The 13,155-nt window shown below is 37.5% G+C and overlaps 1 protein-coding gene across 1 annotated transcript in view; it reads left to right on the top strand.

Moving 5' to 3' along the window:
- The window catches only part of LOC120531719 (protein lifeguard 3-like), a 54,768-nt gene that overhangs the window by 21,530 nt on the left and 20,083 nt on the right, over positions 1 to 13,155 (top strand). The window contains exons 2-4 of the mRNA XM_039757385.1: positions 3,326 to 3,620; positions 12,352 to 12,452; positions 12,820 to 12,884. Coding sequence (XP_039613319.1) covers positions 3,359 to 3,620; positions 12,352 to 12,452; positions 12,820 to 12,884 — 428 coding nt within the window. The 5' untranslated portion in view covers positions 3,326 to 3,358. The remainder of the gene's footprint in view (positions 1 to 3,325; positions 3,621 to 12,351; positions 12,453 to 12,819; positions 12,885 to 13,155) is intronic.

Below are 13,155 nucleotides of genomic sequence, written 5' to 3'. Positions count from 1 at the left end.
CAAATATTCTATGAAATGTGCCTACAAAATTCGGTGAATGAAAATAAGGCCAAGATTTACATGACGTTTTTTTTTTTTGGAATAAAGGCAAGCTACCTTTTTTCTTTTCTGTCAAATTTGAAGATCATCTGTTTTTGGCATCAGTCAAATAAGCAATATGACTTTCACAGGCAAGAAAAACCTTTCATATACTGTTTCGCACAGCCCAGACTTTTTCTATCCATATTGTGCTCTTGAGCGTAGAACAGAAGATTTGGAGGGATTAAAGATTTTCATTTTTGATACAGTGGATTTGATAGGTCGTGTTATTGCTTCAAATTTGTGAATTTCCCCTTGGGATTTAATAAAGTATCTATCTCTAATCTCTCTCTCTCTCTCTCTCTCTCTCTCTCTCTCTCTCTAATCTGTCTTTCAAGGTTTTTTGGCATCCATTTACCCAACATTTTGGCATGTTCTGTAGCTTGATAGTTTCACTTAAGCTATTCAGTAATGAAAGTGTAATCCTAACTTTGCTTTGATTTACCAGTGAAGGTGGCATTTTAGCGTCGGGCTTGTCACTTGACATACACACATCATGGCTTCCCTTCAGATTTCAGTCAGTCATTCTCCAACCCACTATATCCTAACACAGGGTCGTGGGGATCTGCTGGAGCCAAACTAAGCCATTACAGAGCGCAAGGCAGGAACAAATTCTGGGCAGGGCGCCAGCCCACCGCAGGGGACTTACACACCAAGCACACACTAGGGTCAATTTTATACACCTAACCTGCATGTCTTTAGACTGTGGGAGGAAACTGTCATCCCACCTGAAAGTTGAACGGCAGAACACATGCATATGGGTGTAATTTTATTGGCGAGATGGTTTTCTGCTTGTCCTTCTTGTTAGTGTTATCAGTGCATTTTTGGGTTGCAGCCAAAACCAGACTGCATTTCTTTGAAGAAGGAAGTGTTACTGCAAACTATTCAAAATGTAAGTTATGGTAGTTTCTGGGCTGAATCTAAAACCAATTTCTAATATTTTTTGCAGTGTTATTGTGCTCTGTCCATTTGTCTGTATAGAATTGTAGGGACTGTCACTGCTTCGTTCGCACATTGTTTCATTAAATATAATAATGTTTACAATAATTTTGTGGTTTAATTCACACATTTTTAAATCAATTGCTAAATATTAATGATTACTAGTATTTTACATAATGATAATCTGGGCAATAAAGAGAATTGAACTGCACCAAGTATTTTAATAGCCTTTTTTTTTTTTAACAAATATTCACAAAAATGAATTGTTAAAGTAGCTTGTAGCTGTAGCCCACAAAAACTTGAGTAACAGAACTAAATGCAGATGCATACACAAAAGACATTCATTCTTTGCAAGTGAGCAGCATCTACTTTTCGTTACAAATACAGTAAGAACATTCCTAATGTTCTAATGGGTGCTGTGGGGGCAATGTTAAGACTAATCAATGAAGTAAAGCTGCATCTTCATTCTTAAAACAAAAACTCCATATGGAGTATGTCTGAGGTTGTGTTGTACAATAAGAGTTGTCGCTATCTGAACACAAAGCTATGATATAACTTGAATGTTTGCAACAAATCAATATAAAGTTGAAAAAGTGTTGACAGCCCTCACTTTAAGTATGTATCTATTGCTGTCGGGCTACTCTATTGCTGCCTGCACAGCCCCAATCCGACACTGATTAAGGTGAACTCCCCGATGTGTTTTGTGGTGAGACCTCAGTATTTCTTTGTTGTCCCAAAGAAGTTCATAATGTTTAGATCAACAAATCACTTGGTTTGAGGGTATGCACAATAATGAATAAATTGCTTGACCAGTTGAATGGTGCAGGAGAATCTGGTTATCATAGGGTGCACAAGATGATTATTATATTTACATTGTGCAGAGGTATTAAATTGATTTTTACTTGGACCACAATACTTTTAAATTATGGCTATTCAAAAGCTGTGACAAATAAAAAAAAAAATAGTATTCTCCATGTTCAGGTTTCATAGCATGAATTTTGAAAAGTGTTAAGTGCAGCATGAAAAAGGGATATGAATGTTCATGAATTGTATCATTTTGTAGCGGTGGCATACCACCATGTTTTCTATGTGCAGAAAACTTTGATTTGCTTACAAATATCTAATGGTGCTATTGTTTTGTTTTCATTGTTTTCTTTTGCAGACTGATTAGTAAGTGCTTACATTGGTTTTAAAGTTGATTTCGATGACAGATTAACATAGTCATTCACTTATGTGTTTTTTTTTGTTTTTTTTTTTTTTAAGAAGGGCAGTGCTACATTTCTTTTGGGTGTATTTTGAAATAAGTGTTTTAGCCTTTACAAAAATACAGCTGTACATTTGCCTGTTAAACTATCCACATAAAGATTTACATGATTTGTTTACTTAGGAGAATAATTTGGGCCAAATAAACAGGCAGCCTACTCTGTAGCCATTTTTTGCCTTGATTTGTAAAAACTTTTCTTAATTTAATGCTGATCAGAGTGCTCGGTGGAAGCATATTATTACGAATTTGGCTACTTTTAACACTTTTTTAAATGGAATCTGTCTCTTTATAGTATCTTCCTATTTTTACTATGTGTACTGTACTTTTGGCCAGTCTTTGCAGCAGTCTATCTTTGAGACTTTTGTTTAAAGTTAGTTTCACAGGTATTTAACATTACTATGGTAATTTCTTATAGGTCCAATCGGTGAAGTGTGTGTAATCAAGTGATTTTGTCTCACTCCGTGAGAGTGTGCCTTTCTTTGTATGTACTGTATTTGCTAATGTTTTTTTTTAAAAAATTGGCTTGTTTTCAATGTCACTTTACATGCAGAACATGCTTTCTGTGGGTTGTTTGATCTGCTTTGACACTGTTTTATGCATTTTCATTATTAGCTAGTTCTTGTATTATAGTTATTTTAAAAATGTAGTTAGTGGTTATGATGTCACTGATGAATAATTGATGTTTTAATATCAGACAAATACATAGCAGAAAATAGAGGCTTTTTCTGGTTCACTTTTAGTAATACACCTCACTATTTATTAGTATTAAATACATTTTACAAGACAAAATCTAAAAAGCTTGAAAAGATTATTCAAGTATAGTGTAATTTAGATGATGATTCTTGTTCTGTGGAAGAGACCGGCTACGCAGAGTTCCAGTAATGAGAAGAAGGAACCGATGATATCAAATTGTACAATGTAAGGTCATTGTGCATATAACAACCTTGGGTTAAAAGATGGAAGTGTCTAATGTTTCAAAATATTTACTGAAATATAAGTGTTGATATGTATATTTTAAATTTACAATATTGCATTTCTTTTTAGATAACAGAATCTCCCAGAGTTTTTTTTCTCACAATGTCAAGATCTGATTTTCCACCAAATTATGAGGAGACCGGCAATCCTCTCTACCCACCACAAGCCGGTGGCTACCCACAACCACCCCCATATGGATTTTCAGGACCAGGTTATCCACAACAGCCTGGAATGTTCCCCCAGCCAGGAATGTTTCCACAGCCAGGCATGCATCCCAATCCAAATATGCCGATGGGGGGTTTACCACCAATGATGCCACCAATGATGCCACCAATGATTTCACCAAATGAACCATTAAATCAAGGTAGGTTTGAGACTACAAACAAAATTTGTAATGCCTTAATTTACAGTTCTGGAATTTGTTGCTCGTTTGATTTAAAGATCTATTATTCATCTGTAGGATGTCAATGAAATTCGCACATTAATGTACCACAGTGATCCCTCGCTATATCGCGCTTCGACTTTCGTGGCTTCACTCTATCGCGGATTTTAAATACAAGCATATCTAAATATATATCATGGATTTTTTTGCTGGTTCGCGGATTTCTGCGGACAATTGGACTTTTAATTTATGGCACATGCTTCCTCAGTTGCTTTGCCCAGTTGATTTCATGCAAGGGACGCTATTGCAAGATGGCTGAGAAGCTACCCAATCAGAGCACGTTCCTTGCACTGTGCTAGGCCTTGTACAACGGATAGGGGAGGGATATTGTTGGGCATACTCTGCAATGCCTAAGTGACTACATTCAACTTCCTTAAATTCAGAACAACAGTTGCTGTTTTAGAGTTCCTCCTGGATTGCTGAGCACTTCATTCTGCAGTGAAGGGCAAGCCTGGCAGACATGCATTGGTGTATGTCTTGGTTCTACTACCTACATCATCAGTCTTTTTATTACTTCCTGCTGCTTAAGAACACAGGTAATGATGAGGACATAGATTGAATAGGAAATGTATGTGCTTCATCTGAGAGGTTCACTCCTACTCTGTCCATTTAAGTGTCTGCAGTCCTACTGCTGCTGCACCGCTACATGCATTGGTTAATGATAGAATAGCTCCTGTCCTTTAAGCTTATTTATACTTCTGTGTCAAGCCTATGCTGAGGGCTATTTCACCAAAAGCAATTTATACTTCAGGGACATGCATGAACACTAGTTGGAGTGTTTTGTAGCATGTAAGAAAAGCAAATGATCCATTAAAATGTAGGCAGTTTTTGTCCTCTAATATCACTGCTCCTGTTGCTACACATTTTCCCCTGCTTGCGAATGCATTTGTACCTCCCATTATTCCATTTTTTCATACATTTTCCAACTTCCAAACTGATGTTAACTAATATTTCGCACCACAAATTGGCAGCCATCTGATTTGTTTTTGTAGTGTTGCATTGTATAAATGTGTGTTTTCTAACTTCTTTTGAATATCGCATAGCAGCAGGAGGTACAGACAAGTCGATATTCTAGATCTTTATTGGCCATTAGACTTCAAGAGCATAGTGAAATTCTTGTGCCACAGCATCGGTGATGCATAAATAAATACAGTAATATGTTGAGATGCCATGGGGTATGCAGTAGTAGACTTTACAAGTTCAGAAAATGTGCAAAGGCAAGATTGAGGGGATTTTGGAAGTCTGGCAAGTGTCCATGCAAAAATCAGAGTTAATACTCTTCAGGGGTCAGAACAAAATCTGCATTTCTCTTCCTAGATCTAAAGCCATTAGCACTCTGACAATTAGCTTTCGTAGGGAAGGTGGACAATGTAATACTTAAGTGGTTTTATTATGTTTGTTTAAACATCCATACATGACATTTTAAATTAGGAGACACAAATAATTTGAGATTTTTCATGGATGTTTTGGTTTTGCTTGCTTTTGTTTCCTTTAAGTTGGATTCTCCATGATAAATGAAATGTCATTTTGGGATGGATATTCCTTTAAAGATGGTTACAGAAGAGGCTTTCTTTAACTTGCCACATTGTTACTGTCATATTGGACAAACACTTCCTCTTGGTGATAACTTGTAATACCTCCTGGGACGAGTTATTTAAAACTTGATGATCTCAACAATTCCAGAGATTTGGGAGGGTCTGTTGATAGTGACAGTTGAACTCATTCCATATAATGGTACCCTTTATACACTTTCTAATGAGTTTCATTATTTTTTTGGAACTTTCTATTTGGCTGGTGCTCTGGCAGGTTACTCAAATCCTCAGAACTAAATGAGAGGACATAACCTTTTGAAATCAATAAGTATTAATAAAATCCAGAGTCATATGGGAAAGACAGAGGAGTTGAATCGATGTGATGTTAATCAATTAATTAATTAGTTTACTTAGCGCAGCACTAAAGATTATTTGGACAATTTTGTAAAGCTACCACCACTTTTATTCTCCTTACCTTTCTCTGTAGATTGGGCTTCCCATCTATTATTTCAGTAACTGAAGCACACTTGTTTTACAAGGCAGAATAATACAAGTTACTGATAAACACAATATTCTACTGAATTGTAGAAATATCTGAAGTTTGATTGCAGATATTGTGGGATATCCAGCTGCAACACCATACTGAAAGCTAGTTTCTAGGGCCAAAGTTTTCTGACTGCCAAGACAGTGAAGGAGTGCATGCATTTAGTTTAAAGGGAGTGTGCAGTCTCTGGTAATTGGATCAAGGACCTTTCCAGTTACTGAACTAGCACCAGCTTCTAGGTTATTTTATTTTGTCCCATCACAGTGAAAATAGGTCAGTTTGCAGTTACAAACTTAAAATAAATGTCTACTTTAGATACCCTTTTGTCTGCAAGAGTCTCTGCAGATATGGCAGCTCATTTTTGCAATATTGTTATATAAATGTTGGACAGTAAAATGACCAAATGTTGGTTATAAGGAGAGCTGCTAAGCAGTTAAGGTGCTTAAAAGGAATATTCATGAATTACAGGGTGACGGGAACACCGCTGGGTTTTTTGCACATCTTTTAAATCTTCTGTTTTCACATAGGAGGCCTTGTATGACACTGAAAGCCTAACAAATTGCGACAATGCCCCTTTATTCTACAGTGGTTATGATTAGACAGAACATTCCTTCTAATTATGTCACTCCAGGCATTTTCATGATGCCCAGTAGGACTGCGGAGGTGAATTATTTATTTATTTTTTTGTGCTGAACCCATAGTCACTTCCTAGGTGTATATACATGAAAAGACAAACTTCTTATGTTGGCAACATCAGTTTTTCAAAGAATGTCGAGCTGTTTGAATTAAATTTATATGACTCTCTGTGCCATGATTTACGAGTGTAAATTACTCTGCAAAATTTTCTGATTGATTTATGTGTATGTAAGTGTGTTAGGAGCTACAGTACATGCATATTTCTAATAAGTATTCCGATATTGATTCCATGTTTTTTTTTTTTCTTTATGCCTTTTAAAAACATTCTACACTAAGCTTCTGCATAACCAGACACAAAGAAGCCTTGTGTTTTGTATTAAAGTGTTACCTTTGGTATTTTTATAACTATAGACCACAGGTGTTAACTGTTTATTTCTTATTAACAAAATTAATTTCATTAGGCTTATTGTTCAATTACCATAAAAATACTAAAATGTCCTTAAAATACACAATACTTCAACTACTAAAATATGTATCCATAATGCATATGGCATGAAAAGATAAAATCATTTTTATAATTACAAACTGTCATTGTTTATCCCCCCCCCCCCATAAGGTATCTATCTGAAACAAGGTTTAATTTAAAAAAAAAAAAATATATATATATATATATTTATATATATATATATATATATATATATATATATATATATATATATATATATATATATATATATATATATATATATATATATATATATATATATATATATATATATATATATATATATATAGCTTTAACCATTTCTCTAAGAAAAAAATAAATACACAATCGATTTAGTATTTGTATATTTACATTTAAGAATTTTTGCATGTATCAGCTAGAAATTCATAATTCTTGAGGTGTAATTTAAAATATGGATTACCATTTTAATTATGTAGTACTTATTTCTTATCAAAACGTATACTGTACACATACACACAGAAATAAATAATAAACAGTACAGATATTTAAAAAGGCGCAAATGTATCATATGTTCATAAGTTGTTTATCAAGAAGACACAAGACTAACACACTTAACTGGTTTATATGTGTAAGATGCACTTTGAAGCTAACATGCCTAGTGTTTACTAAGAAACAATTTTAAATTTATTCTTTGTTTTCCCAATTAAAAATATAAACTGCTGCACTTAACAATCTGTCCAAACTGAAATGGTGTATGTTTTAATTTAAAGGACAAAATTAAAAGGCCTGAATTCATTAAAGTAGTTTTTTGCCATTTGTCTAAAAACACAGGATGACTTCTCTATTCTTTCCCAATACCTGGTGAAAATCAGCTGATCTAGTTTGGCGGCTGATGGATGAAAGCATCCCTAATACACTAAATGGACAAAAGTATTGGGACACAACTACAAGGAGTATAAAATCAAGCACCTCGCCATGCAGTCTCCTTTACAGACATCTGTGAAACAAAATGGGTTGTTCTGAAGACCTCAGTGACTCCAGGCATGGTACCGTGATAAGATGCCACCTTTGCAGTAAGACAGTTATCTTGCTGGATATTCCACGGCGAACTGTAAGTGGTATTTGTGGAAAGCGAAAGCGTTCAAGAACAACAGCAAATCGGCCATGAACTAGAAGACTAAGTAAAGTCACTGAGCGGGGCCAACGTCTGATTTGTTTTTGTAGTGTTGCATTGTATAAATGTGTATTTTCTAACTTCTTTTGAATATCGCATAGCAGCAGGAGGTACAGACAAGTCGATATTATAGCACATACCTGGATTGATGGTTTTATTCACTAAACATCCATCCTTTTCAGAGATATTGTGGCAAGGTGTCCTCGGAATTTAATGGATATATCGGGCAATTCACAACACAGCAAAGCCGAACATTTTCTCACCATGATGATGTCTCACACTGCCACTTGGTGGAATATTCCAGATTTATGTAAAGTGCACACACAAGTATAAACCGCAGAATTCTTGTGTAGCAGAAGCGTCCACAGGCACATGCATTGCGTTGCGTGAAGTAAAACCCCGACCTTAAGGTGCACCTCAAACTTCTTTTTTGTTATTTATAATTTACATGTTCAGCTTCATGTTTATCCAGAAAAGTACCACAATTTGTACAGCAGGAAAAATATGCTGTTTATTCCTGTCTTAAAATGTTTAACTGTCCAAGTACAGGATTTTTTTTTTTCCACTCCAGTTTAGTCATAGTGGATATGATCGTGTTAATTCCATCCGTTCAGTTATCAAATATGTTTTATCTGTTTGGGCCAGCACAGGCAACTACCTCCAATACAACCCTGCATGTGACGATCAAACAGTGTTGTGCACAAGACAGAACTAATTTCAACTCATCGGAACATTTTCTGTGACGAGCACAGAAGTCCAATAACAAAACACCGCTCAGGTTCAGATCGGGGGGGCCATTCCTCCTAATCACACCCTTCCAGGTCTCACTGTCATTGCCCACGTGAGCATTGAATTTTCCCAGCAAAATGAGGGAATCCCCAGAAGGTACGCCCTTTAGCACCCCCTCCAGAGACTCCAAAAAGGGTGGATACTCCAAACTGCTGTTCGGCGCATACGCACAAACAGTCAGGACCCTTCCCCCACCCGAAGGCGGAGGGAGGCCACCTCTCGTCCACCGGGGTAAACCCCAATGCACAGGCTCCGAGTCGGGGGGCAATAAGTATGCCCACACCTGCTCGGCGCCTCTCACCGGGGGAAACTCGAGAGTGGTAGAGAGTCCAGCCCCTCTCAAGGAGATTGGTTCCAGAGTCCAAGCTGTGCGTCGAGGTGAGTCCGACTATATCTAGCCGGAACCTCTCGACCTTGTGCACTAGCTCAGGCTCCTTCTCCTTCAGAGAAGTGACATTCCTCGTCCCAAGAGCCAGTTTCTATAGCCGAGGATCAGACCGCCAAGGTCCCCGCATTCGGCCACCACCCAACTCGCACTGCACCCAACCTCCTTGGCCCCTCCCATAGGTGGTGAGCCCATGGGGAGGAAGACCCATGGTACATCTTCGGGCTGTGCCCAGCCGAGCCCCATGGGTGCAGGCCCGGCCACCAGGCGCTCGCCATCGAGCCCCACCTCCAGGCCTGGCTCCAGAGGGGGGCCCCGGTGACCCGCGTCCGGGCAAGGGAAAACGTCGTCCAAGGTTTTTATTCTTCATCGGAGGTTTGTTGAACCGCTCTTTGTCTCATCCCTCACCTAGGACCAGTTTGCCTTGAGTGGCCCTACAAGGGGCATAAAGCCCCGGACAACATAGCTCCTAGGATCATTGGGACACGCAAACCCCTCCACCACGATAAGGTGACGGTTCAAGGAGGGGTCGACCAAGCCAGCTTATATCCATTAAAAATTAAAAACGCCACTGGCATATTTTATAAGCTGGCTATAAGTCGACCAAGCCAGCTTATAAAATATGCCAGTGGTGTTTTTAATTTTTAACGGATAAATGTTTTCCCTTTTAGTTAACAGTGTAATGGTGTGGTGTTTTTTTTTTTTTCCTTTTTTTATTGTTATCTTGTTTCCTAAAGGGAGTGGATACAAAGGTAGGGGTGTATTTTGGCTGATGCACCAAGATTAATAACTAAAATAAAATAAAATGGCTGTTAATCGCATTTGGTCTGGATAGAATCTTGCAACAAACCCTCTGGATCAGGATCCGAATGCTTTGTTCTGGTGAAGCACTGAGGATTCAGAACAGGTAGAGTGGTCAGATATTTGATCAGTCTCAAATATCGGTATAATTCCTTACTTTATTACACTACAGTATGCTCTACAAACCCCCAGCATTTCTGCAATTCTCCTCTTGTTTGAACATTCACAAGGCAAGAGTGTTTCTCATAAACCTCAACATTGTAAGTAAGCAAAGGCTAATGAGTGTGAAAAATTCTTGACTTCCTTATCTACTGCATCTGGTTGCTTTACCCTGTGCCACATTGTTTCCATTCTTCTGTATGTACTCGACATGAGACTGCTGCTTTTCTGCTGTGTTGGCATGCTTCAAGTGAGTACGGAGACTCAATGTTTAGTTTAACTCAATTGTTATTCTTTAGCACACTACCACTTACAATGTGCGACCAGTGCACTGTAAAATAATTGTAAATATAATATTAACAAAAGAAATGCAACATAAACACACAGGATAATGTTGATTCAAAAAAGTAATTATATACTATTTATACACACAGGATTTGTTTTAAGTCCAGATCCTAACTGTCCAATGCCAGCCACATTCTGCAAAGAATCCTTCTGTAGACCATTATCAATAATTTAATGTGCATAGAAGATGTATGGAAACCACTTCATTATATGTAATGATGTACCTACTCCAAGGCAAACCATGTGCCACCAATATACTCAAAATAGTAAAAAAAAAATGGAAAGGAGCAACTATTACAGCCAATTTGAAAAATGATCAGAGAACAACGTGAAACAACATGACCAGCTGGTCTAGCCAGAATATGCTCTTGTAAAGAATACGTTTTTAACATTGGTTTAAATGCTGTAAATTAAGGGGTTTTTCTAACATTGGTAGGTAGGTGAGAAAAGTATTACAAAAATGAATAGCAAAGGGGTATAGGGTATATACTGGAGATGAAGAACATAAGTAGTTCTCGACTTCCTGCGCCTCTGTGCTTACTACCTATACAAAGGTTCTGACCCTGTTCAGAGTATGGTTTTCCCAAAGCACTTTCCCACAAGTTTAACTTTTTAGTATATTTTTTCTTTTGCTTGCTCCCACTGACTTTTTCTCCTTCCCGTGGTCTTTCTTCATTCCTTGCCTGCACTCAATCGTCTGACTCTAAACTCCTTTGCCTTATGGCCTGAGGAGACTTGTAAGATTGAGGCAGACTTGGAATTGGGAACTCTTGGGTCTATCCTTTTAATCCTTATAGTGGCTCATGAGGTCCTTTCAATCCTGAACCACACATCTGCCTTGAAAGGCGAGGCCATCCCCTGGAAACATGTCCATAGTGGGGATCAGGGAGCCACCTGATCGCTTTGGGGGCCTCCTAGCCTGCACTGTGTGGTCCTCCACCAAGTGCCAGTCTAAATACCGGGACTGGTCCACTCCTGGACACAGTCCATTATATTGGGGCAGATCACTCCAGTTGGTGGTGATTTTCTTATTTTTTTGTTTATTTATTTTTTTAAGTCTTTGGTTAACTCTATGGTTTAAAAATCTTCCTTGATTTGCAGAATATACTAGAGTAATTCTTGATTTAACATTTTAATGTTCCATTTCTTGAAACCAATTTCAAAGCTCTCATCCATAATACAACCTTCAGAAACTGCTGGGGCGGCATTGGCTGGTGTCCGATCAGCTGATGCCAGCTCTTCACTCTCCTGACTACTGCCAATAAAATCCAATTCTGAAAAATCAGAGTCCGACTCGGTGATAATGCACAAAACATTGTCTGCCGAGTATTTTCTTTTCTGCACTCGCTTCGATCCCTTGTGAGATGTCGATGCCATCTTGCCTTTGTTTACATTTCGCAACTCGCGCACACGCACCGATTAGTTGTCGAGTCAAACAGTCTAACATTCCTCCAAGCTCTGAGGGAATGCCTGTGACGTGACAGTGAGTTTTGTCACCATTAACAACTGATTGTCGCTCTCTATCCCTGGATGTCGACAGAAGTCAACATCCGCCCTAAAAGAGTTAATGTTTTATGTTGTACCGCTGAATTGGTCCTGTGGTGAGTTAGCATGGGAGATGCTGCACTCTTAGTTATTTCAGAATTACAGAACTGAGCCCACAAAACATGACCCAATTCGTTTGAGAAATCTACAGATAAATAAAGGTATGTGATGTTCGCTCCATATACTGTATAATGATTCTGTGCTGCAGAAGTATCTGGAAGAGTCGTATTCCAGTATTTTCTATTTGTCTGATGGTTGCATAATATGTTTTTAACAGATGGTCGTAATTCATATGGAGCTGGCAAAGATGAAGACACCGAAGGTTTTGCAGATAGTTCCTGGGACAACAAAAGTGTCAGACATGCTTTCATCCGTAAAGTAAGGTGTAATTAATTAATATCTGTTTTATTGTCTGTTTTCAGTTAGCTTTATTTAAACTAGTCTGCAGTTTTTGTTTGTTTGCTGATTTAAAATGGGAGTATACATATAAAATGTTTTCTTGTTTGCAGTTGCTGAAACAAAGAACTGACTTATTAAACTGAATATTTAATAGTTCAGTATCATTTTGGTTTGTTTTTAAAATAAAAAAAAAAAAACATTAGTTGATGTATTCTTTGTTTATAAGCTTCAAAAAATTTTTATATACAACTATGGGTTTCTCAGTATTAAATTGCAAGCATGTTTTAACTTTTTAGTTTAATGCTGTTTTTAAGATTTGTAATAGATTTTATTTTTTCTTTTAAAGGTCTACCTTATTATGTCTGCTCAGCTTCTTGTTACTGTTGCTTTTGTGGCCGTTTTCACATTCTGGTAAGAAAAGGCCTTGATTAAAAAGTAATTTCATTATACAGAATACATTCCAGTAGCATTATGCAGATTTGTGCAGTTTTAAAATAACACAAAATTTTCTTATAAAATTTAGTGTTTTTGATAAACTGTCAGGGGTCAAGTGAATAATGAACAATTAAATGAATCCACAGCACTTCTTTTTACACTTATGCCAATAGGAATAAGACCTAATCCATTTATCTACTACCTGAGACTGAATCCCGGCCCCCAACCTCCGAGCACCGCACAGAGC

The sequence above is a fragment of the Polypterus senegalus genome, chromosome 6 (genome assembly GCF_016835505.1).
Source record: "Polypterus senegalus isolate Bchr_013 chromosome 6, ASM1683550v1, whole genome shotgun sequence".
NCBI classification, from domain to species: Eukaryota; Metazoa; Chordata; class Cladistia; order Polypteriformes; family Polypteridae; genus Polypterus; species Polypterus senegalus.
Note: the sequence above shows the minus strand (reverse complement) of the source record. Positions and strands in the feature narration are given on the sequence as shown.